This window comes from Colobus angolensis, unplaced genomic scaffold (assembly GCF_000951035.1).
Source record: "Colobus angolensis palliatus isolate OR3802 unplaced genomic scaffold, Cang.pa_1.0 Scaffold148, whole genome shotgun sequence".
Classification (NCBI taxonomy): domain Eukaryota; kingdom Metazoa; phylum Chordata; class Mammalia; order Primates; family Cercopithecidae; genus Colobus; species Colobus angolensis.
The window spans coordinates 1,197,933-1,225,713 of NW_012114577.1; the positions used below are offsets into that span (position 1 = coordinate 1,197,933).

A 27,781-nucleotide genomic window follows, 5' to 3' on the forward strand; every position below is an offset into this window, starting at 1 on the left:
AAATTATATATTATATGTAATATATAATTTATGTTTTATATATATAAAGTAGAGAGCAAACTATTAATATTATTGAATATCGTTTTAGAAGTTCTGGCCAGTGTAAGGCTGCAAAGAGAATAAAATGAAAAATTTATATATAAATTTTTGGATTCATGGTAAATAAACTTATGGTAAATCCATGCAGGTTTAACTAAGAAATATATTAGCTCTTCATATACTGAACATTTTAAACTCACTGTGCCTTTTTATATAGTACTTCACACTCCAACTCTCAAAGGAAGCTTAAGAACCCCTGGTCCAACATTCCACATCTAGCAGCATGGGACCAGAAAAATCTAGATATATAACCAATGATTTGGGAAAAAACTGTTTGAATTTTACACATAAGAATTAATAGGCTTTTTTTTTTTGCTTCTAGGAACTGAAGAAAATTGATACAGTGAAAGGAACAAATCTAAGCATAGTAAAAAGGGTGTTGACAATGACGAAGATGTGAAAGTTAAAAGCTTAGAGTCTGTGCTAATAAGACATATAATAGAAAAAGACTAACCAGGCAAACCACTAGTAGAAAGTTATATCTTTATTAAGTAATGAATTTTGGTGATAAACTTTGTGTGCATAACTTATCTGGCTCATATGCAAATGTATAGGCCCATTGGTATATCTCTGTCTCTAGATCAATGTTTCTTAAAGTACAAGCTATGGATTGCCTAAACAGAATCACCTGGGTGAATATTCCTGTTACAACGAAGATCCTCAGACCCTTTCACAGGCCAGATGAATCAGAATGTTGGGGGAGGGCTAGAAAACTGAAATCTAATGAGGCTTCTTGAGGGGTTCTCATACAAACTAAAATTTAAGAAAAGAGAGGGAAACAGAGAAAATAAAAGGTGGAGAGAGGTACAGAGAAAGAAAATCAGAGACAATGAGGAGGGGGATTTTATGCTTGCACGGTGTCACAGAAGGCATTATATATGAAACTCTAAAAGCTGAATGTGATATTCCCATTAAAATATTATAATTAGGCCAGAGACTTTTCAGAGAAATGAACATAAACATCTTATTAAATCACCTAACAAGTTATTGCTCCACACTGTACAAAGCATTTCAAAGGGTATGAAAACCAAGGTAGGCAACACCTAGCCCATCACATCTAATTATACCAATGAAATACTATCAACCTCTGCTGGGCAAATTTCTGGTCAAATTTCTTTGTAATTCCTACATTATTTTTAACTGCAATAAATCAGAAAGTAGAAATGCACCTTCATCAGTCATGAAATCAAGGAAGACTGAAGGGCATAATTTTTCTCAGATATCCACGGGGAGAGTTTTGGGTAGACTCTGGACCACCCTACGGCTTTTACAGAAAATGCTATAGGAATGTCAGTTTGACCTTCTCCCTGTAAGTCTCCTGGTATAAATATTAGAGTTCAGGTTGTGGATGCTAGGATTATGTCAAACACTTCTCTTTTTTTTAAGCTGCCATCTCATCAGGCACAGCTGCTTTGACTTTTAACCTGCTTTTAAATGTATCTCTGCTCCTAAAATTCATGAACTATGCCCTTACTCATATTAAGTGATTTGTCCTTTTATTCCCTTGTGGTGGAAAAAAAAAAAAAGCCTTAATACATTAGCTTGAATTGTGACCACACTCAAAGGCACAAAAGCTGAGTATGAATTTTTTTAAAGGCTATCATGTTGGCTGTGAGTCCCATACATTGTCTTGAAATGGCAGGCTGCAATTAAATTCAACTAAATTCCAGGAACTCTACTGAGCAGCCACTGTAACAACAGGCACTGGCTCTGTGGATATCAAGACAAATGAGACACAGTCCTGGCTGGATCAACAGACTATTCCCTTTTCCTTTTATCTATCATTCCTAAGAAAACCAGGAAAAGTGTGAGTCAAGGACATTAGACGGCTCCAAGCTCAATATTCAGATGTATGAGAGCTTACACAATTAATGAGCATTGCTTTTCAAAGTATGAATGTTTGTAAGTTGATACCAAAGAAACTATATCTGCTAAAAGAATTTTTGAAGCTGTCCAGAGCCATTTTCCTGGTGAACAAGGAAATGGCATCATTATTTTATAGCTGTAGGATTCTCTTGTTCCTTCCTTCCTCTCCTTCTTCCTTTTCTTCTCCTGTGCTCAACCCAGTGTGGTTACCCCCTTCTCTGTGACCCAGCCATAAGTCTAAAGCTCAAGGGCCCTAAGCAATGGCTGTGCAGACATCAACTTTGAAAGAGTGCTCTGAACTAAGCATGGTGCTTAGGGGAGATGTGGAGAACAGCTGTGTGTGGACCACATCAGGAGGGCAGGTTGGCTAAATGTTTATCGACAAGCTTTCATTTGTGCAGAGCCCACCTGCTATTTGGTGCCAGCAATACGCAAAACTGACTGAATGTGATTCATGTGACTCTCCTGGCAAACTGCAGCCACCTGAGGGCCACCTAGGCGCCCGTACCATGTGTGCATAACAGCCGCCATCAAGATGCTCTAAAGGGCTTGTAAAAAATAAAGATTCCTCTTCAAAGACTTTCCTCCCCATTTAATTAGGAATAAACAGTAACTTCTTTTAGAAGCAAAATTTATTCAAAGACCTGTACTAAGATTCTTAAATATCTACTAGCTGTGACAAAGAAATCAATGTACTTTATGCTCTTAGCTCCCACAATTTAGCCTAAATATTTGCCCTGGAGGCTTTTACTGGTCCAAGCAAGCATTAGGTCATAGCCTGTTCCTCTTCCTTATTTGAAGGTGTTTTTACCTTTCTCAACATTCCACAAGTTACTTCCTCCTCCCTTTGTTCTCCTCTGCCTTTGCCTCTTTTAAAAAGTTCTAAGTTGCCAGCCAATCAGGACAAATACAGAATGTGAGGTCCCGTTCCAGCCAATGGAAACCGGACACAGGAGGAAGGTAGACGCGTCAGGTTATAAATGATCCTGTCTCCTTTGTTTGGTGTACTCTCGTGGCAAAACTGCTGGCGAGTGTACCCTTCCTGCAGAAACTATAAAAATGGCCTTGCTGAGTAAATTAAATTTATGTTCAAGTGCTATTTCTTTATGGCACCAGAGAACAAGCATTTCAAACTGGGCTGCACCTGGCAGGCAGCTCAACAGCCCAGTGTGCCAGTTACCAAGCAAGGTGTCTCTTTCTGTCCTAGTCCTTCTCCTGTCCACCTGCCTAGAGCTCCACCGATCTCTGCTGAAAGGTGAGGCCTTCCTATACTACATTACACAATGCAAATGTCTCACCACTGAATCTTTCATCTTCTTGGGGAGAGGGTCAGCAGCTGACTCTTCCAGATTTTGATGTAAAAATTTAGGCAACAGTCTACATTGGATGAAGGACCTGAAAGTGGAAAAAACATGGGTTTTACTTTATCAAAGATGTTCCTGGGACAGTGTTTTTGGTAAATAACTTCACCTTAGATATCACATCCACACATGACAAAAACAAGTGCTATCTTCATTTAAAAATTTATAATAAAAAGAGGTACATGTTCAAGTGATCATAAAGATAGTGTTTTGATTTGTAAATTTCATCCTAATGAGAGCAGTCAAGTACCTTAGCAGTATCATTGCCCTCTGCTGTCAGCAGTGGGACACAGGGAAGGTCCTCCATCTCTGCCAGCCCACTAGGCCTTCATCTTCACAATTAGCAGCAGAAAGTGAACACTGCACTAATACAATTGACACTAAAAATTGTGTGAACCATGTTTAACTTTTCTTTCCCTCATTTTTCATGCCTTTCATACTGCTGAACCTAATAGCCTAAAATTATGGTGTCTACGGTCCTCAAAGAGTTATGGTTATCTTAAGTTAAAATCTTTCATAAATTTAAACAAATTACATAAGATACTACTGTCAATATCTGAAACTCACTGTGGCATCACATGAAAGATTTTCAGTGCCAGAGTACACGTTACCAAAGACTTAAAGATAATGATTAAAGGGAAGATTGTAATGTATACTTTCACATTACTAAGGATTATATTAAATACATGTTAACACTTTGGTGCAAATCTCACTTTAAATCCATAGGACGTTGGTCAGATTGAGAACAACAACAACAAAACAATAATATCAAACAAAATCTTTCCTTTCAGAGGTGCTGGTTTAGTTTCCCCAGGGTAATTGCCTAGACTAAAGGCAGGGATGCAGCTTCATGGATCTAGAGAGGGTATTGTTGAGTTGGTAGCTTCTCATCCAACTCACCCAAGGGAAAGTCACAACAGGGCTTGGGTGTTATCGGCCTTCTGTTCCTGCCACTGTGCATTTTACTCCAAAATCAAAAGAGCAAAGCTAAAATGTTTGCTAGATGTTCACTTTTAATTGTTATTAGTTTTTGGCTAGTCCTATATTTCTCCTCCCCTCCTCTAGTGAGTGACCAGCTAGTTTAATAATGAGAATCAAATCACAATGGGCAGTGAACTGCTGTCTCCCCACCTCAGTCACAGTGCAAAGCTGCAGGAACCATGCCCCCAGCTCAGTGATGAGAGAGCACAGGCGTAGACCACTCACATGAGTACAGATGGGTCACTGCTCTGCCGGCTCAGATGGTAGGAAAGGGCGACCAAGAGGCCACAGAAGGCTGAAAACAGGGCCGGGATGTGTTGCGTGCTCCACGGTTCCTAAAGAAAAGGTGTCAGTTAACCAAGTCACTCCATGGCTGCATGGATAGCAGGATCTCTATCAAACATTTAGAAACATCCCCAAGTTCCAGCTGGATGGACGAGTTATTCCTGTGACCATTCCTGCCCGTGGGCATATAAGCATCTGGTGGACACACAAAAAAACTCGCCTGTTGGTTTATAAACATTGAGTTTGATAAGGGACTTTTTGACTAATAGTACATACTTATATGAATAAAACTGAATCTTTCCTGAAATTAAGCTTATAATTTTTTATAGAATATTAAACATGTGTCACTCCTCTGAATTCAATATAATTAATAACAATTATAATAATTGCATTTCTCACTGTTTATGAATTGATGGTCTAAATGGCATAAGAAGTATAAAAATGACATAAGAGATTAAATAGACTAACGAACTGAAAACTTGATAAAGATTGTAGAAAGTGGAAAAGTTCCTCTTTAAAGCTCATCTTGGTTTAAAAATAAAATAATACACACTAGGAATAATAGCTTCTTACTCTAAAGCCTCCTATCAACTATCAGTTTTTACACTTTAGCCCAGTTAGTTGCTTTGGCTTACTCAGACATGTCTGGACAGGCCCAGGCAAGTCTTAGCTCATAGCTTATGCCGCTTCCCTGTTTGGAAATGTTATTGCTTCCTTAAACCTTTCGTGAGCAACTTCCTCTTCTTCTTTGTTCTCCCTTGCACTTACCTATTTAGGAAAGTGTTAAGCTATTAGCAAATAGGGTATCAGTTTAAGACTGTGAGGTCCAATTCCAGCCAATGGATGCTGGACACAGCAGTAAGGACGACCCAAATGCGTAAGGGATAAATATGTCTGCTTTTCCTTTGTTCAAGTGTGCTCTTGCCATTTTTCCATCTCTGTGGGGCACCCTTTCTGCAGAAAGCAAAAATGGCCTTGCTGAGATAATTAAATTTATGTTTGAGTGCTATTTCTTTGTGGCACCAGGGAACAAGCATTTCTAACAAAGATGAAAGATAGTCACCTGACGAAAGAGCAAAGGTATTTGAAATGAAAAGAGACAGGCACTTCAGGTTTAATTTGATAGAAGCATAGATGTCAGTTATCAACACATTGTACTCAGCCTGGCAGAGCAGAATATGGGAAATACATGTTACCACCCCAAGCAGTGTGGTGGCCTGGGACTCCGGCTCTCCTTCAACACACACCTGCTGCTCCCACCAACACAAACACATCTCTCACACACCAAGAAGAAAACATCTACATATTTAACCTTCTCAGTCACCATCAGCGGAATCACTGATGCCTTCCGAAAGCTGAATTTAGTCAAGAACTTAAATACTTTTCTCTCAAGATTTTTTTTAAGGATGGGTTAATTGTGCTTACAATGAAATCTACAAATGAATGAGTCAAGTGTGTGTTAGACAGGAATCTAGACCCAACATGGCGGCGTTACTTGGCGTAGCAGGCCTTTTGTTAAAGACTCCCTTCACCCTTGTACACACCTGCAGACTTACATGCGTCAGAGTTCTGCTTGGGCAACCACAACCCCCCATGACCCACAGCTTCCCTGCATTTCACAAGTTCGGAAACAGCAGTTTCAGTTAAACAGTTTCCAAAGACCCCTTCCTCGTGACATTGCAGTTTCAAGACCCCTCAGGACTTGTTTTGCACAACCAACTTCCCCATCGCTCAAGCTATAAAAGGTCCCTACCCTCCTCCCTCAGCGCGACTTCCTCGGCCCACACCTTTGGACCAAGGAACCTCGCCCGCGAGTCCTAATAAAGGCTATTCTCACTGCCATTTGCCTTGTGTCTTCGTTCCCGGTTCGGCTCCAGCCTCAGTTTACCTTTACAGTGTGCTTAGCAGTTATCCTCTGTAACTGCTAAATAGGCTGGAAAAGCAAATGATACACTGGATAGAGCAAGTGATTTTATTTTTGCATGCTTCATTTTCCTAGAAATTAAAATGTATTTATTTTATCTTCCCCATTGTGGAAGTCTAAACACCCTAAAGCAGTACCTGGAAAGCAAAGTGCAGGGAGCTGACTCTTGCTGAGGGTGCTGAGCTACATGGCTACAAAGTCAGGACATAAGACTCACTGCCTCCAGACGCACTCCCCACACAGCTCCTCACACCGGGATGCCCTGCATGCCTTTCAGATCAGCTTCCCAGAGGGTCGGGTGCAGCGCCTTTTCCAGCGCCCTAAGGTACCATGTCTGCATTCATTATTTCCCACCAATGTGGCTGAAAAGCTCAAACCCAGCGATGAGGCATTCTGCATGGACCTCTTCTTTCTTCGGAGTTTTCATCAGCAACGCCTTCCCTTCCAGTGTCCAAGGGAGAGGTGTACTTCCTCCTTCCTGAGCCCAACCCTCCCCTCACACCAGGATGTCCTACTCTCTTTTCATTGGTCCCCTCTGCCCTACCTATAAAAATGCTTAAGTTGTTGACATCTTTTTTTTTTTTTTTTTTTGAGACAGAGTCACTCTCTATCACCTAGGCTAGAGTGCAGTCATGCAATCTCAGCTGACTGCAACCTCTACCTGCCGGGTTCAAGCACCTCAGCTTCCCTAGTAGCTGGGATTACAGGCGCACACCACCACAGCCAGCTACATTTTTATTATAGTAAAGATGGGGGTTTCACCATGTTAGTCGGGCTGGTCTCGAACTCCTGACCTCAGGTGTTCTGCCTGCCTCTGCCTCGCAAAGTGTTGGGATTACAGGTGTGAGCCACCACACCCAGCCAGTTGCTGACATCTTTAACAAAAAAAAAAGTCCTCCTTCCCCTTGATCCAGTTGCCCTTGAAAGCTACTGTACTCTCTTAGTCTGATTGGGCTGATATAACAAAATATCAGAAGACTAGGTGGCTTATAAACCACAGAAATGTACTTCTCACAGTTCTTGGGGCTGAAAGCCCAAGGCGCAGGAAGGATAAGGTTTGCTGTCTAGGGAGGCCCTGCTTCCTGATTCCTAGATGATGCCTTTTTGTTGTGTTCTCACATGGTACAAGATACAAGAGAGCACTCTAGGGCCTCTTTTACAAGGACACTAATCTGATTCATGAGGATTCCTCCCTCAATACCTGTAATTACCTCACAAAGCCCTCACCTCCGATACCATTACATTGGGGATTAAATTTCAACACGAATTTTGAGGGACACATTCAGTCTATGGCATACACTATCCCTCATTTTTCTTTCAGTGCCATCCCAGCTTTTTGAAGGTCTGAGTCCCACATTTCACTCCTGGTCATCAGTGAATGACTCAGTAGTCTCTGTCAAGCTGGGTACCTCCCATGAGTGGAGGTCCTACCGTGAGCTGTGTGACCTTGGCTAAGTTACTAGACATCTCTGACCACTGGGTTCCTCTTCTTTAACAAGGAAAAACAATACCTACTCAATGGTTGTTGTGAGGGTGCATTTCTGTAACACAGGTGATTTGTTTTAAGTTTTTGACATGGGAGAGGGGTCAATGCACCCCCACTTGATGAAGGACACCTGAGACTTGTTTCTTTCCCACCGTCTTCACAGTCTCCTGATCCTTGTGTGCCATCAATATACCTTTTCAATGCCACTCTAATCTGCCTCTTCTTTCCATTGCATCCTGTCTGGTTAAGGCCTCCACTGTCTTGTTCCGGGACTACCGTTAATGCTTCCTAATGGAGACTCACCCATCAGTGTCCACACTCTACCCCACCCCACAGATCCCATGCTCTGTCCTTTGTATAGTGACAGAGTGGTTCTCCTCCCCAAAAACCTAATCGGATCATGTCTGTGCCCTTTACTCAGTACCTTTCAATGATTCCTCATTACCTACCAAATGAAATCTACTCCACAGGCAGCTGCATAAGCCCACCTTTTCAGCATCCTTCCTCACATTTAGGATATACACAGCAGCAAACCCGAAAGATAAATTGTTCCCTGCCCTCCTGCCTTTGCCCACATGGTTCCATCTGCACAGAGGGCTCTTTTGCCCTGACTCCGTTCCGTTCCGTTCCATTCCATTCCATTCCCCTCTACCTGGTGAACTCCTACCCATGCTTCAGTGCCCAGTATAAGAAGTTCCACCTGCTCGGTGCTGCCTCCTCTGACTTCCCAGGCAGAACGGAATCCTCCTCCTCTGTGCATCAAAATCACCTTTAAACATCCCTAGGGTAGCATTTAAGGTATCTCCTTTGTTTTTCAGGGGCATAGTTGGGCTCTGCCCCCTCATCAGAGAGCACCTGCCCACAGGAGTTGTGCATACACATTTGCTAAGTCACAAGGACAGAGTAGATCTTCAGCATGTTTCACTGAACTAATAGTGCAAACACTTTCACTATGTTCTTTTATTATGTTTGGTATGAAGACGACCTGCAATAAGACTTGTTAGCTCAAACTCAAAGGCAGCTGGCAACTTTATCCATGTTAGAAAAGACATTCTGGTGCAACCTGATGGCACAATCCCCTTCAAGATGCTACTGGCATCACCATCCCTGAAGCAGCATCTCATATGTGTGCCTGTCCCCCCGACACCTTAGGCACCTCTCTCAGTCCCACTGTTTACTTGTCTGCCTTCCCATTAGACACTGGACCCCCCAACAAAGGGCAGCCTTGCATGTTTCCTTCCCCGGTACCCAGCACAAATGTTAGCACACTGACATATCCCTGTGAGGACGACTACAAGGTTTAGGCTTTCATAATGACTCACGTGGACAATAATTTTCAGCAAGAAAAGAAGATGAAGGAATTGAGTAGCTTACATCAAATGTGGATCAGGCAGTGAAATGCTGTGGAAGTGATGTGATTATCAGAGAAAAGGCAATCTCTTGACTACGTGCTTCTCATTATTCCTTCAAACAGTACCCCCAGCAACAGGAAAGTTATTCTGAAACTTGAGTTTTACGCTTTCAAAAGAGTCCACGCATCAAACATTCATTCATTCCTACAATGTGCCAGGTACCCAGAAGCATAACTGTGAACAGGACAGAGAGAGTCTTGGAAAGAAAAGACACATGGGCAACTGCAGTCAAGTATGACAGATGAGGGGACAATGAGCTGCTCACAGAGCACACGAGGGACCACAGAGCAGGAAGCAGAGGCTCACATGAGTCAAGGGCATGGCATTTAAGTGGATCTCTGAACACAAGAAATGCAGAACATGGTCCTTCCACTGCAGGGGCTTCTGGAAGGGCCAAGCAGGGCGGATAGGGCTGGCTCTTCCATCCGCACATCGACTCCACCCTGCTCTGTCCATCCAGCTAGGGCTTCTCTTATTTCATTTCATACTTGACTATTACACAATAAACACAAAACATGTTCCAAAGGAGAAGAACCTCCTAACTTCTATCTCTTGTCATTGATTCATCTGCAGTAACCAGCACTGTGTACTTAATTCATGATTTTGTGAAGGTGCAACCTTTTCTCTCACATGTAGCCCATATGTATGCATACCCTGGAAGAAATTCCTATGAGGAATGAGTAACTAAGACCCTATAAATAATTCTCATGACATGGATCAGAGAAAAGGTCAAGGGAACAAGTGTTGGCAGAAGTTGGTTCCAGGCTCACTCATCGTTGAAATGAATTGTTCTGTGGAAGGCACTTAAATTCTGGGTGGTTCAGCTTCCTATTCTGTAAAAAGGGGATGACAACACCTTTCTTAATGAGATTTAAAACAGTCTTAACCCCAGAAAAGTTGAATGTCAGTGTTAGGTTTTTATCAATTGGAAAAGAAAGGGTACCCATGATGGATGTTCTTTGCTGACAATAAATTAAGTCCAGTTTCTAAATATATTTTGATAATTGAGTTTACCTACTTTTATTCCCTCAATATTCCTTGCCTACATCTCCTCTCATTTTCTCTCTACTTCAATATTTAATGAAACATTTTCAAAAAAAACACCAAGGACAGCTGTTACATTCTTTCTGGTTTCTGTCCTGTACTAGTAGAAGTCTGTATTCATTCTTCCATTACATATAATTTCTTTTAAGGATAACCAATAGCGTTGGGGTAAACTGTTGAACAGGAGTAAATGGCAAAGTGGCCACAGGGGCAGGAAGAAAGATGTTTATGTCCTTCAACAACAAAAAACAAAGTGATGCCAGCAGGGCACACTTATTCTTCCAAGAAAAGGGTGAAATAAAAGGTGTTAAGGAGTCCACATTCCAGGTGCCAATTTTCATGTTTTCTTGCCCAACCTCAAACTTCCACACAACTTTTTCTCAGAAAAAAAACTGACCTTCCCTGAGTTTTGACACATGGTAACAAAGCGAACCACCTGAATCTTCTGAGGGTCCCTCCTGGAAACACCCTCATTCTCCAAGTTAACTGTTCACTTTTTCAACTGATGCAGATGTATACATACATAAATACACATACACACAGACACACACACACACACACACACCCCTCAGATTGGAGGTTGATTTCTCAAGGAAACAAGGACAAGAGAGATTACTTGATTATCAACATCACGGGTTATCCCTTCATGTGCAGAGTGCCATTTTTCGAAACCCACCATCTTCAAGAAAGATTACTTTAGAGTTGGAAGGAACCTCATAACTGAGATGGTCTCACTTCAAGTTATTGATCAAGCAAGGAGACAGGAAGAAAGAGACTTGCCCAAGGTGGTAAGACCAGTACCAGCCTCCACAGCCCTGAATTCAGTGCTCCATGTACCCTACCACCTTAAATGTGTATATAGCTAACTGTAAAAAATATGTAGACATCCCACCATTTTTCATTTTAAAAAAAAAGGTTAGGATGTTTTAATAATCACTGTAACTTACAAGTTCCCAGCATTACAGGCTATTTGATCCATTTATGCATCCATCCACACAACAGTGTTTGGAAATCTATTGAGCTACCTGCCTATTTCAGTGCTTGTTGAAACACACACAGAGCAATGGCTCAGAGGAAGAAGGGATCAATCGTATAAAGATTTAAAATTTACAAATGTATATCAAGGATATAAAGATTTTGTAAAGAGATAAAGTTTTTAATGGTCTATTGCCTACAGATAATGAAGCATTTATCATGTGACAGTTTGCTTCAAAATTAACATCTCTAATTGCTCTGAGACGCATCTCATGGGTCTCAAAATTGGGAATGATAAGGATTGATGAGTGCTGGTTTCGTAAAACTCCCACAGGGTTTGAAATATTTTTGTGAAGTAGTAATAAAACTGTCTAATAGTCCTACAATTCTATGGCAGATGTCACATGCATTTGGGAATTATCTGATGAGAAAGCATAGGGCAGTTTGGCTTTGTACAAAAGCACACTCTGAACACAGTCTGAATTCTAGCATTTTTTTCCTTAGAAATTTTAGACACCTCTTATGTTGGAATTTATGGGACAGACTAACTGAGGGTCTGGTTATAAAGTGAGTATCAACAGGCCAAATTCTCACTTTGCTATGCCTTTCATATCAGGCTTAAATACTTTCTTTTTAAAGAAACTGATTTTTTTTTTTATCACATTAAACATAAGGGCATTTTTGAGATTGAGGATTTTATACATCCTAAAATAAGAACGAGATTGTACCATTTTGACTCTGTATAAGTCCTATTTCTAAGTCTATTTTTGACATGAATCCCACCTTTAAGTAAAAGGAGCGCTGGGCCCATAAAGTTCCCGAAATTTAGTAGCGAAAGATGTGTCACCCAGTCCTTGAACTGTGCTCTCTCTTCACACATGGCCTGCGTAGTGTCATGTGGCCAGCACGTGAGTGTGCAATGGACACCTTCTAGGCTCTGGCATCCCCCAACCCCTAGAGTGTCCCCCTGTAGCAGCTCTTCTCCATATTCCTCGTGGACCTTGAGCACCCCGGGAGGGGCTCCCCGCTGCCTCGCACTGACCCTAAATTATAGGTCAATATGTGTCCCATAAATAAATGAACAATTATGTGAACACATATGGCAAGTCAGACTTCACTATCTGCTACGAGTAGATTCTTCTTATTTCATACTGTTTTTTCACTTTGGTGAAAAACATGATATGTTTATGAATCAAGACACTATTTCACTTTTAGAGATAGGTACTGAAGAAAAATGAGATTGTCACCCGGCAAGACAGAATAACAGGTCCCATGTATCCAAGTCCATCTATATCTACATGGATAAATATATAGAGATGCACACACGCACACATACACAGACAGAAATATGTGTACTTCAGGGAAAACATTAACATTTACTTTCCTTCTCATTGCCCTTTTGCAAGGTATCTGTAATTATTCAATCCAAGATTTTTTATAGCATACCTTTTATGTGACACACTAATAGGACATAAAAAGAAGCATATATAAACCACAGTCTGTGACTTCAAGGAGCAATGAAAAGTGTGCACAAGCAAGAAGAACCATCGCAACAGCTCCCATGCATTTGGCAGTGAAAACCTGACTTGCTGCTTAACGTTCACGACCACACGTAGTTTTTAAAACACCCTGAAGGTAAAAGTATTGCCCATTTTACACATGAGGAAACAGAGGCTTTTGAACATCAATAGGACAATGTTGTCCTCTGGATTCTGGAAGAGAGAAGATAAACTTTGGCTGGTGTCACTGAAACAAGTTTTGTCTTCCATCACTACTAGGGTCACGACAGCTCAAACTCTGGGCCTAGAATGCTGTTTTCCACCTACCCTCTCCTCTCTGTATCCCTCACTCACCGACAGTCACTACATTTCCTGGATTTGACCCTGGAATGCTCTCGGGGATTACTACCAAAACCCCCAAGTCCAAATTTTACTTCACTCAACAATCAACAATTGCAATTCTATTTTGAACAACTTCTGAGCCATCAATATTCTTCCTAATTTTTCCCCAAATCAGTGTCAGCTGACACCGTCAAGTTTGAGGGTCATAATAATCCAGCAGTGTCTGGGTTAGAGGGTCAATTCTACTTTTTTGCTGACCAGGAGGAACAGAAGCATGGCAGAAAGCACGAGCTGGCTGGCTGGCATCGGTCTCCCCTTCATCCTCAGCGGTAGATACTTCCTCGCAATTTGTTCAGACAGCCAAAAGACTTATTACTCCCGGTCTCTTGCAGCTAGAAATGATACAATTCTAGCCATAAAATAAAATGTAAAGTCTGATATAAGTAAAAGTGAGTTAAAACTTAGGTTTTACTTTCAAATTTACTACTATTAGCGTTATTAGCATTGTGGTTACAGTCATCATAACTACCAACTATTTATGCTAATAATAGTTATCATTGGTATTTATTAGTATTCTATTGCCATGTAACAAATTACCACAAACTTAGCAGTTTAAAATAACACAAATGTATGATACAGTTTCCTAGGTCAGGTGCTTGAGCAGAGTGTGGCTGGGTCCTCTGCCCAGGGTCTCCTAGACTGAAATGTCAGTGATGGCTGGACCTCTGATCTTATCTCACACTCAGGGTCCTCTTCCACACTCATTGGTGGTGGGCAGAGCTCAGTTCCCTCTGGCTGTCGCATTGCAGTCCCCGTTTCCTGGATGGCTATCTACTGGGGCCTGTTGTAGCTCCTAGAGTCTGCCCCCAGGTCTTTGCCATGTTGATGCCTCCATGAGCAGTTAATAACCTGGCTGTTTACTTCTTCCAGGCCAGTAAGGGAGGGTCTCTACTGCTTTTTCTGTCCCTGCCCTCTGGAGTTCCTTTTAAAGGCTCTTCTGATTAGGCCAGCCCATTTTTTTGAGACAGAGTCTTGCTGTGTTGCCCAGGCTGGAGTGCAGTGGTGCGATCTTGGCTCACTGCAACCTCTCCGCCTCCCAGGTTCAAGTGATTCTCCTGCCTCAGCCTCCCAAGTAGCTGGGATTACAGGTGCACGCCACCACGCCCAGCTAACTTTTGTATTTTTAGTAGAGACGGGGTTTCACCACGTTGGTCAGGCTGGTCTCGAACTCCTGACCTCATGATCCCCCCGCCTCAGCCTCCCAAAGTGCTGGGATTACAGGCGTGAGCAACTGTGCCTGGCAATCACCCTTTTAAGTTAAATTTTAATTTAAGTTAAAGTTACATGATTAGGAACCATAACTACATCTGCAAAATCTCAAGTTTGCCAGATAATGTAACCTAATCACAGGACTGACATCCCATCACCTTCACAGGTCCTGCCCACACTCAAGGGGAGGAAATTGTACAAGGCATGTATGCCAGGGGATAGGAGTCTTGGGGCCATCTTAGAATTCAGCCTCCCACACCACTTAACTGGAACCTGTAGCCAGGCACTTTATAGACATTATTGATTTGATTTTATTTGCTTATTACAACATCCACACGCAGTAGGTACTACTAATCCATTTTACAATGGAAAAAACAATGTGAATTAGTCATGTACCCTTAGGCAAATGAGTATTGTGTGTTTCAGGTTCACCACTGGAAAATACAAATGTTGATATCTTCCTTATTGATTACATGGAGATATAGTAAGGGGTAAATGAGAAGACGCTTGGGAAATTATTTTATAGATTAAAGAACCGTTGATCTGCAATGATCTTATATGCTGTGAATTGTTCTTTCAACTAGACAAACATATTTACACTTCAAGTGTGGTAGTGAGGATGCCACAAAAGGAAGACTGAAAAGATATAATCTGGGATCTGGGGTGTGTGATGCAGAGTAAATTACTTAAATCACTCTTTGGCTGTTCATTTTCTCATTTTAAATAATAAAATGAAGGAATTGGACTAGGAGGCATCTCAGGTCCACTTCAGCATTAAATAATATCTAGAACTGTGAGTCTGTTTTACATTTACAATTAGATTTTAAATCCTGAGTGCCTGTAAAGTAGCACGATGTTAGGCTGCAATCCTGTAGGACCCAGAAGAAATATGGGAAAAACTCCCCCGCAAGCAGTTGTTAAGAATTTGTGGGAAACATTAAATTATAAAAATGTGCTTCCACCTCTGGATCCCCTTGCCATCAATAAAAAAGAATCTCTTTGTAAAGGATAATAAAAAATAGAAATTACAGTTTATCCAGACACAGAAACCCCAGTTAATTAACTACTGAACTATTTCTCCAAGGAGTAAATATTCTGGTTGTTTCTGTATATCACTGTTGAATACTATTTAAGTCAATGAGGGAGTCCATTTATATGTTACTTGGTACTATCTTGGACAAGTCAAAGAGAATATGAAATTAAAAGAGGAATCAAATTATCTTTCCCTAATTAATATTCCAGAGGACAAAAATAACTCATGAGCTCTGAATCTGCTTCTACCAAGTGATAACAATAAAAATTAAGGAAATAAACATATATAGCATGACCCATATGGAAAACTATATCTCTAGCAAGGCAGCTGACATGCTGAAATGGTTCACAAGGATCCATCAATCCATCACGACACACTAGAGATGAAAGGAAAAAAAAAAATCAATTCCAACAATGCAAAGAGTAAGCATAAAAGGTATAAACAAAAGCATCGTTAAACAAGAAGTAGAATCACAGCTCTGGGTAAGTGGGAGTTAGATTGAAGATGGGTGAGCTTTCCTTGTTTCCTGAGGACCCTCTTGACAATTTGCTAACCACATTCATTCAATTCACAGCATTTAATAGGTGCTGCATCTTAAAGCAGAGAGTCAGTCTGAGACCATTAGAAAACTCAAGACTTACAAATGAGAACGGAGAAATTCAAATTGCTCTATTTTTACCAAACGGTGTTTCAAAATATGGTTAGAACATTAAGGTTTTTCTTTTTTTTATTACAACAGACTATACTATTTATTGCAAGTGATCTTTGTTCTATGCTGAGCAAGGGAAGTCAATACCTCCCTGAGACGAAATAAGCCTTCCCAAAGTACCCCAGTTTCAACTGGTCAAAAGCCTGTTTCAACACCTAAGTAAACCCCAGAGTCCTTGAAGTGTTTCTTTCCAGCACAGAGTTAACAACGTGCTTTTAAAATGGTATCTGTTTACTCTGATTCAACAATTACTTACACCTATAACAAGCCATAAACTGAATAGACAACAGAAATAAAAGTCTCAGCCCAGGATAGAGAATAGAGTTTATCTCTTGGGCTGGCTCTGATCAGTTGGCACTGGCTGACTGTAATATTTCCTTGGCAGCCCGAGGTACTACAGACCTCACTTAGAAAAAAATGCTGTGATCAATTAGCAATGTCGGATGTGAAAATGGAGCCACATTTGGGGAGGTAAGGGAATAACTGTATCTGTCCAGCAACTAGGTAACAACCCAAGATACTCTATTTTGAATACCAGATTCTTCAGTAGTTTCTAAAACCCTTTAAGAATTTTGCAAGAAAAAGTTGTGTAACAATCCATGAGTGCACATTACTTTTGAGAGTATCTGAACTGATGATAATTGTGGGTGTTCAGCATTTGTCAAATGCATGTTAAGTTCCTGAGGAGAAAGGACTGCCTTTTCCTCCTCCCATATCTCTACAGTACCCAGCAGAGCCATTGCTGAACAATAAATATGTGTTGACTATCACAGACTACGAACTTTTCAGCTTCTGCATCAGTTATAGCGAGCTTGCATGTTTCCATGTCCATCAATCAAGTATAATGATATTTACATCGGATGCTGTTTGCTATTCAGGGTTGCCAAGAAGGGTAAGGTGTGGTGGGGTCCCAGTCCAAATGGTATCAAGAACACCAGGAACTAGATCTCCCCCTCCCTAGAGCTCATCAAATGTCCAATAAAATATTCAAAAAGAGAAAAGCCTGAACCCACATTGGGAACCAGAGCAAGTTACTTGTGCACAAGTCACAGACCCTGAGGAATTTATGCCAGACCTTATATTACAGATGGGTCTAGACTGAAAGAAGATTGTAAGGTCTGACTCCAACTCCTCTCTCCATTTGAAAGGCAGCAGTGTACTGAGGAAGTAAATAGGAAAAGACCTCTGCTAACATCACCTAAATGAGAGGCAGAAGGGCTGGCAGTGAGTACAGACCAGGGGGTTAACAGACATTTTATCACTTGGCCTTGCACGTCTGTGGATGGGCAGTCTGCAGCAACTCCTGCTGTCGCAGAGGCAGCAGGATTTATTCAATCAGGTCATGGATGTAGAAGTTAGGGCCAGGAGGGTAAAACCGAGATAACTACTGCCCCAGGTATTTCATTCATATCTATTGCCTGTGATGAGCTTCCTGATATAACTACCCAAAACTCCATCAATAAGACATTTTCCCTGGGAAAATAATCTCTGAACTAGTGGTGTATTACTGAAACATGCTTTGTTTCATTTTCTTCTCTTCCTGTGTTTCAGATATGGGGTACTTCTGAAAAGATCTAGCCAAGGAGTCTTACAATTCCCTAACAGAAACCAGTTCAATTCTTTCTTGACTATAAGACAAAAGTCATGAAGTCTAACATCAGTGTGGGCAGCCAAGTGACATGTGGGTCAGTCCTAAAAGAATATAGGACACGATGAGACCCGTGAGCTTGTGGTAGCTGTGAGTTACTATTCAGTGTCAGCAGGTTGTTACCAAATGGAAAGGTCAGCCCAGTGTTGCCAGATCTTCACATTGTTTAAGAGAAGTAGGAGAATCGTATTTTTACACTGACTGTCCTAATATCAAATGCTGGCTAGAAAAAAAATTTAAGCATTCTACAGGCCGAACACAAAACAGGTCTGTGAACTAACAAAGACGATAATAGGTGACCAAAGACACACTCTCACTGCGAAATGAGAAAAAAACGCATAACAGAAAGCATTCTGAAAATGAAATACTCTCTTTAAAGGGACCACTTACAGAAGCTTTCTAAAGCATATTTACATCAAAAAGAAGAAATGTTTAGAAAATATCTGATTTCAAGTCTCAACTTTAAAGCTAAGCAACCAATTATGAAGGTCGAATAATATGAATGCCAAATTTCAAACTGCAATTTAGTAGTAGACCAAATAGCAAACAATGCAGAAAATAAAATTTATCACTGTAAAATTAGGATAACAATAGTACTTGTCTCACAGTTATCCTATGTGAAGTAAATTATATAAAATATATATAATAGTGCAAAAAAAATTCTGGAGATCTGCTGCACAACATTATGCCTGTAGATAACAATACTGAATTGCACACAAAAAGTTAAAAGGATAGATTTCATGTTAAGAGTTCTTACTGTAACAATAAATACACTTAATCTGTATTTATTATATATACTTATATATATAATTATATATTATTTTAGCACATTTCAATATATAACATTTATGTTATTTATGTTACTATAATTTAAATTCAAACTATTTTAAATAATTTCTATTTTATAAATCATATTTTATAACTAGTATATACATAAACTAGTATAATTCCTAGTACACAATAACTTCTCAATAAATATTTGTTAGTTTCATCATTCTTGAAATGAGAAACTCTAGAACTGTACCAGAACTCAAAGGAAAAGAAGAGGAAAATGATGAAAAAGAAATGAGACATGAAAAACAGCCAAAAGTTAAAGTCTGTGAAAAATTAAATCATATTATGTGAACAGAATCAACAATGCCATTAATCAAAACATAAGAGGGAAACTTTTCCTCTAGATAGAGTCTTCAATGTGAAAAGTGAAAATGGGCATGGTGCTCCAGAAAACTTAAGAAAGAGAACCACGCCTAATCATAGTCCACTAACTTCTTTTAAATTTCAGACTACAGGAAAGAATTCTACAAAACTTCTAGAAAGAAATTTTAGTCCTATTGTTTTTCTCTTCAAAACTAAACACTGACAAGTGATGCCTCCAATTCAGATGTAGAAATCCACAAGGGTCCTGCTCACAGCCTGACAACAAGAAAAAGCCAGATAATTTACAAAAATCTCAACTTTAAAAGGACTATGATTAATATGTTAAAGGATCTAGTGACAGAGATGGACATCATTCATGCGCAGATGGGTAATTTCAAAAGAAAAATGGAAACTATCTACAGACATCAAATACAAATGTTGGTTCTTTGGTGAGTTTATCATCGGACTAGACACAGCAGGAGAAAGAATTGGTGAACTTCAAGATAGGTCAGTAAAATTATTAAAACTATAAAACCCAAAGAAGGAAAAAAGAGTGGAAAAAAGACTATAGCATACAAATGATGTGGGGCAATATTAAACAATCTAACATGTATGTAATTGGAGGCCCAAGAAGAAAAGAAAAATAGAATAAGGCAGAAGACATATTTGAAATGAGAATGGCTAAAGATATTCCAAAACAACTCACAAATCAAAACAGTTCAGAGAATCCTAAGTAAAATAAAAAAAAAAAGCCATACACTTAGTAACAACATTGTCAAATGGCTGAAAACAAAGACAAAGAGAAAATCTTAAAAACAGTCAGAGAAAAAAGAAACATTACTAACAGAGAAGCAAATATTGGAATAACAGCAGATTTTTTTTTATCAGAAGTTATACAAGACAAAAGAAAACAGAACATGTTGAAAGTACTAGGGGAAAAAAAGCTTTTAAGTAGAATTCTGTAACAGTGAAGATATCCTTCAAAAGTGAAGGCAAAATGAGATATGTTTCAGGCAAAGGCTGAAAGTTTTATTACTAGCAGACCTGCACCATGAGATTTCTTCAAGTTCTTCAGACAGAAGAAATATGATGGCAAGCAGAAAGATGAATCTACACAAAGAAATGTACATTGCAGAAATTATTTTTTAAAATAATGTAAATGAAACATAATTTTAAAGATTTTTAAATATCTTTATGAGATAACTGACTGCTTAATGAGAGTATAAAAGAACACATATTCCATCTAAGAGATCAACAAAACCAAATATTACTATATAAAAAAGTTCAGTAAGAACAGAGCTATTTTATATGAGCTCTTTTAGAATATAAAAGGAAACACTTTCCAATTCATTTCATCAAGCCATTACATAATATCAAAATAAGACAAAGCATTACAAGAAAAGAAAAACTAGGCCAGGGTCAGTGGCTCATGCCTGTAATCCCAGCACTTTGGGAGGCTGAGGCGGGCGGATCACGAGGTCAGGAGATTGAAATCATCCTGGCTAACATGGTGACACCCCATCTCTACTAAAAAATACAAAAAATTAGCCAGGTGTGGTGGTGGGGCGCCTGCAATCCCAGCTACTGGAGGGCTGAGGCAGGAGAATGGCACGCACCCAGGAGGCAGGGCTTGCAGTGAGCCAAGATCACGCCACTGCACTCCAGCCTGGGTGACAGAGTGAGATTCCATCTCAAAAAAAAAAAAAAGAAAAAAAGAAAAATTAGAGAACTAGAAACTTCTTAGACATCAAATTTCTCTACAAAATATTGGTAAATAAACTTGAGCAACAGATTTAAAAAGACAATATGGCATGACCAAATGGGTCCTATCCTTTAAATGGAATGTTGGTTCTACACTGAACAGTCAATTTATGTAATCCTTCCTATCAATCACTTTAAAAAAAAATCAATATTGTCTTCTCAATAGAAGAAAACAACAGTGACAAAATTTAACATCATTTATGATGACAACTCTCAGCAAATTAGAAATCTAAGGGAAATGACTCAGCACAATAAAGGGCATCTGGAAAATTTCCATAGCTAACTTCATACTTAATGGTGAAAGACTTTTCCCCTAAACTTGGAAGCAAGGCAAAGATGTCTGATTTCAGCACTTTTAGTACAATAAAGCAAGAAAAAGAAATCAAAGGCATACAGGCTGTAAAGGAAAACAAAACTGTGTTTATTGACAGACATGACAATCTACGGTAGACAATCTCAAAGAAATTACTAAAAAGCTACCAGAATTAATATGTCTGCTTAGCAAGCTTGCAAGATACAAGCTGAAATATTACAAAATAAATTGTATTTAGTATTACTTAAAAATTGAAAATGTTTATAAAACACAATGCCATTTAAAATAACATATATTGCACAAAAAGGTGCAATAGTTGTAGGTTGAAAGATACAAAATATTCCTGACCTGAGAGGAAGTAACAAAGACAAAGATTGTGGTATATGAAACAATATACTATGTCCATGGATCAAAAAGTTACTGTTAAGATGTCAGTTCTCCCCAAACTGATCTACAAATCCATCATAACCCCAATGAAAATGTTTGCAAATTTTGGTAGGAATTGGCAAACATAGTCTAAAACTTACTTTTAAAGAAATATGACCTTTAATAGCAAAAACAATTTTGAAAAAGAAGAATAAAGTTGGCAGACACACCATCTGATTTCAAAGCATACTATATAGCTACAGTAATCTAAATCGTGTAATACTAACATAAAGAAAGGCATACAGAACAATGAAATGATTAATTTTTGGTTCCAAAGTTTCCATGGTAATTCAATGGAGAAAGGTTAGTGTTTTCAACAAATGGTACTAGTAAATCTCAACCTTCACTTCATATCATACACAAAAATCATCTCAAAAGAGACTTCATATCTAAATATAAGAGCTACAACTATAAAACTTCTAGTACAAAAATATTTATGACAGTGTTAGGTAAATGTCATCTAGGTAAGATGTAAAAAAATATAAACCATAAAATAAATATTAGATAAATTGGACTTCATTGTAACTAAAAACTTCTGCTTTTCAAAATATGCTGTTAAAAAAATGAGAAGACAAGCTACAGCCTGAAAAAAAAATGTGTGTAGCATATATCTGATAAAGGACTAGTATCTAGATTATGTAAAGAACTTTTATGTCTCAATAATATGACATACATATAATTTTTAAATGGACAAAAGACAAGCAAATTTTTCATCAATGAAGTTATACAAATGTCAAACATACAAAAAGATGTTCAACACTATTCATTATTAGAGAAATGCAAATTAAAACTACAACTAGATACTGGTTCACACGATAATGGATTTAAAAAAATACTGACAGTACTAAGTGTTAGCAAGAACCTGGAACACTTGGAAATCAAAGATTATGTGAGGGTAGAGAAATGAAAAATGGTACAGAAACTGGACAACAGTTTGGCAATTTCTTATAAAGTTAAACTTACCATGTGATCTAGCAATCTCACTCAGGTATTCACTCAGGATAAATAAAAGCATTGTGTGGGGAGGGGATTGACTGCAAGTGAACACGAAAAAATATTTCTGGATGGGGGAATCGTTTGTATCATGATTGTGATGGTGGTAACTTGTCTATACACAGTTGTCAAAATACATCTAACTGTACATTTGAAATTAGTGGATTTTATTGTATATACACCATGCCCTGACAGACTTGATTCCAAAGAAGCTTCAAAGACAGAATATCTGATGAATGGTGGCCAGAGGTTGGAGGTAGGGGAAGAGACTGACTACAAGGAATTCGAGAAAATTTTTTGAGTTGGTGAAAATGGTCTCATAACTTGATTGTAGGATTCTTTATTTATTTATTTATTAAAACTAACCAAACTGGACATTTTTAAAAGCTGAACTTTAAACCTGACTTTTAAAGATTAATGAACAAGCAAACAAATAATTCTAGAAGACAACAGAGCAATATACTAAGGTGCCTGCAGAAAAACACTTGTGACCCCAGAGTTGTATAGGCAGCCACTTCACCAAAAGACAGTGGAAAGATGTTCTCAGAAGCACAAGGACTCAGAAAATACCCATCCAAGTACTTTTCCTAAATGAAGTATACCTGGGATCCTATGATTGAATAAAGGAACATAAGTCAAAAGAAAGAACACCAGAAACACTGATTAGATAATTGTTGGTCTACATGATAGGATAAATGTGGTAACAAACAGGGCCACTACAAGCACATAAATGACCTTTGTATATTAGATAGAGAAACCTTCCTCCCAGGCCCTTCCCATTTTTTCTGAAAGAAAATATCTATATGGTAGGAATAGAAGGAGCAAGATAAAGAATTACCCCATTGATTACTGTGCAATGTTGAAAGAGAAAAATGTTGAATTTGTTCTTTCACAAAGGGAAATAAACAATTATCTTTCTGCCACTGACACTGATCAGTTTAATAAGTTTTAAGTTAATCTTTTAAAAAAGTGAGTTAAGAAATGTCATGTGATTTAGATTAAAAACACTTTGGAACATCTGTTATTTTTATTTACTCCTTTAATTTTTGTTTTATAAAGGAGTACCTGTGGTTTAAACTATTAAACCATAAGTCCAGAAATATGTATAATATTAACTTATTTGTTACTGATTGAAGATGCCCCTGAGGACATTATGTATGTTATTATTTTTAGACTTAATGGCCACTTCACAACTCTACAACATTAAAAACAAACAGTAGTGGTCCCTGCCTACACAAACCCCTGCCCTAATTCCTGCTTCCTGAAGGCAATGGTTCTGCTGTTTCTTCTCCATATTTACCTCCATATTTTCAAATAAAATACTTGTTGTGCTATTTCTTGATTTGTTTTTCTCAATTTAGATGTTATTTGCTGACTTTCTAATATGGAAGACAGGATTTGGAGCTCCTCTATCACACTTCACCTCCCCCATTCTTCCATTAGTGATATAACATGATGATTACTCAGATTACTATATAAATATGGTTCACAGCTGAGCCAGGTACCTACAAATAGATACGTTTCTTGCCTGACACAACTTTGTGTCTTCCTGAAGTTAGTGTTTATCTTGTTTTCTCATCATCTTAGGCTTCCCTTGCAGCCAGGCTAGGTTTGTATTTTCCCCTTCTGGGTAAGTCTATAGTCCATCTGTTTTCTAGATTCTAACATTTTGTGGCTGTCATATCCTCTTCTGTCCTCTTGTCCATATGGCTTTAAGCAGTTGTATCCCTTTATTGTCTTTTGAGCAGTATTTCAGGAAGTGAAGGCAGACACATGGGTTCCATTGACCACCATGTTTAGCAGCAGCCCCTCCCAATGCCACTAACCAATCTTGGCAGAGAGACATCTGCAGAGGGGAGGCCAGGCCAGGAGGTGGGGGGCCTTTCATATTAGGGCAAACTAGGTATCCTGACCTGTCTTCTAACACTACCGAGGCCTCGCTCAGCCACACAGTCACTCCCTGATTTGCACAGATCCTATTTCTCTTGTAATATTGGAGAAAACATTTATTTGTTTAAAAAAATAAGTTAATTCAATCAATCGAGGAGAAGGATGAGGGCCCATGGTCCTCACACCTACCTTCACTGCACTGAAGCAGACCGCGTGGAGCAGGGCGGCAGCCAAGATGCTCCGGGCCACGCTGTAAACAGCCGAAGTTATCCCAGACACAGCTGGAACACAAACATCAACAGTGCTTTTCTAGACTGGCCATTCTAAAAATCAACAAACGTAAAACAGCGAAGAGATGGTTGCACATTCACATATAAGATGCTGCTGAAGGGGTAAAGAATACATCTATGGGATCCATCAAAAGGCACTGGGTGACTCATAGGTGCAAGAAAGAGACTACCATTTAACTAAAAATTCAAGGGGAAAGTATTCAGAAAGAATGCTTTACAATGTTCTTAAAAGACTACGTGAATGTGTCAGAATGAAGGTAGGGAGACCTCATGGTCTACAGTTGAAAGCTGCTGCTCAAGGAAAAGGTCCTGGATAGCAATTTCAATTGAATAAATGGGAAGAAGAAGGAGGGAGGGAGAAGGCAGGAGGAGAGAGGAGATGGGAAAGGGAACAAGCAAGTGTCCCCACGTAGTGCGTGTGTGTGTGTGTGTGTGTGTGTGTGTGTGTGTGTACGTGTATGTGTTATGGGGGTGGTAACAGTGATTGCATTATGCACATGATTTCATTTACTCTTTATAGCAACCCTATGAGGTCATCATGTTTATTTCCATTTACAGAATAGATGAGTAGGCTGAAAAGTTAAGCAATTTATGTCATGTCATGAGATTATACCCACCTTGGCCTGAATCTAAAGTATGACATTTAAAAGGTCACAGTGATGGTTTAGGGACACAGGTCACCTGTCTCTGTAGGTACACACACAATATACAGCACAATGTCAACTCACAGGCTCACACTGATGCACTCCCAGACTTGAGCATGTATGTGCTCAAATACACACATACACACACACATACACTTTTATATCCACTCACACATGTTCACATACATTCACACACGGAATGGTTTTTTAGGGAGTAGTTTGAAGGGCCTCAAACCTATTCCAAATCATAGAGAATTCTACCCTTCCTTGTCTCTGTGCTTATGCTCAAACAAGCTAAGTGGACCTCTTCCAATTTGGCTACAGGAAATCTGGACAGACCTATCATCACCCAGACCGATCCAAACTGAAGTCATTTAAATGCGCTGGACAAAGAAAACCTAACTATCTAGCTTCTCATCTCCTGCCTAAGGCTATTTATTCCTTATCTGAACTCTAGATTCCTTTACAGGAAGAATAGAATGTAAACGACTTACCAGAACCACCAAAAAACAGCATGTCAATTTGCTCCAAAAGATAAATGCAGAAAGTGTTGATTTGCGGGAAGAGTCCAAGGAGGGAAATAGCAGGGAAGCAATATAAAAATACTGAAAATGAACAAACAAAATTGACGATAAGCATGTGGGAACTGTGTTGCCAAAGCTCCTGCTGCAGCGCTCTCTCTCTCCCCTTCCAAACCATCGCACCCAGGAATACTGGAGGCAATCTTTTTTTTGAAATGGAGTCGCCCTCTGTCACCCAAGCCGGAGTGCAGTGGCGCGATCTCGGCTCACTGCAACCTCCACAGAGGCAATCTCAGACTCCTCTCACCCGGAGGAAACTGGAGACTGAGATGGAAATGTGCCTGTGGATGCAACAAGGAGCTGATCCTGAGAAAGAGGTACTGATGAAAGGAACGCACACAGCCCAGGACTGAGCGAAGACTTCAGGGGTGGTGAATGAGAGTACAATCATCTTCAGTTTGAAAGAGTGGACTTGGACATGGGGCAGATGAGGGTAAGAGAAAGGAAACTGGGAAAACTACAGGAACATAAAAAAACACAGGACAGGCCAGTCGTGGTGGCTCACATCAGTAATCCCAGCACTTTGGGAGGCCAAGATGGGCGGATCACCTGGGGTCAGGAGTTTGAGACCAGCCTGGCCAACCTGGCGAAACCCTATCCCTACGGAAAAAAAAAAAATACAAAAATTAGCCGGGTGTGGTGGCACGTGCCTGTAATCCCAGCTACTCGGGAGACTGAGACAGGAGAATCGCTTGAACCCAGGAGGCTGAGGTTGCAGTGAGCCGAGATCACGCCACTGTCCTCCAGCCTGGGCGACAGAGCAAGACTCTGTCTCACAGACAAAAAAAATCACAGGACAGTAATTATGGAAATCTCTTCCTGCATGCGAGAGGGGAGCAAAAATTGGGGCCAAGGAGTGTCCTTGCTTTACGCTTCTGTACCCTCAAGCACTTGAGTAACTCGGAGTCTGTTACATCCTAAATACCAATTGGAAACTCCGAGTTAAGTCAGAGCTCAAGGCTGTCAAGTGGGAACTACCTGACTCAGCACTGGGTGATAATGTGACACGGATTCTAGGGTAGATGGATCACGTGGTAGACGAAGGTGCTCTTGGCTGAGGAGAGGGAGCTTATGCTACCTCCCATCAGAATGATGCAATTGCAGAATTGGAGAAAACATGTGTAGGTTATAATTCAATGTTTCAGAGAACTATTTTGTCAGAGGAGGAAAACAATAGTAGAGTTGCATTTTACAGCAACTTTCCTACCGTTGCCTCTTGCTTAATTCTACTGAAGCTGGGTTTCAGAGAAACACAGAAACTCCCATTAGCAGTGCCATAAGACATCTGTCTTCCTTTCTGTCCCTGATTATTGGGTTGTATGTCAATGAAGTTAGGTACTGGTAAACCCCAATAAAACTAAGGAAATTTGATTTGAAACCCAATATGTCTAGACATTGGAACTATGTCCTAAAATATGCACAAACCACAGTGAACAATGGGAGGAGGATGGCAAGTGAGGCTGTTTCAGCTATTTCTGAAAAATGGGAAACGTTAACCTCCCATAGTGGTGTTGTAAGGATGAGAGTATTTGCTCAACCCATTCTCTGAATATTTGATTAAAGTAGTTGGTTAATATTATTGCGTTATTTAAAATGGGCATAATAGCACCTTTGGCCATAAGATGGTATAATATCGCATGGACTTAGTTTTTGCTTCTCTCCTGTCCTTTTTCTGAAATAATCCTTGTTTTGGGTTGAATTCTGTTCCCACAAAAGATGTTAAAGTTCTCTTTTTAAAAATTGGTATACCTATGTAACGAATCTGCATGTTCTGCACATGTATCCCAGAACTTAAAGTATATATATATATATA

At 39.6% G+C, this 27,781-nt stretch overlaps 1 protein-coding gene across 1 annotated transcript in view; it reads right to left on the reverse strand.

Annotated features, from left to right (window-relative positions):
- Nucleotides 1-27,781, reverse strand: part of PCNXL2 (pecanex-like 2 (Drosophila)) — a 320,055-nt gene that overhangs the window by 197,750 nt on the left and 94,524 nt on the right. The window contains 4 exon segments of the mRNA XM_011935752.1: nt 3,264-3,360; nt 4,533-4,642; nt 24,643-24,734; nt 25,882-25,992. Coding sequence (XP_011791142.1) covers nt 3,264-3,360; nt 4,533-4,642; nt 24,643-24,734; nt 25,882-25,992 — 410 coding nt within the window.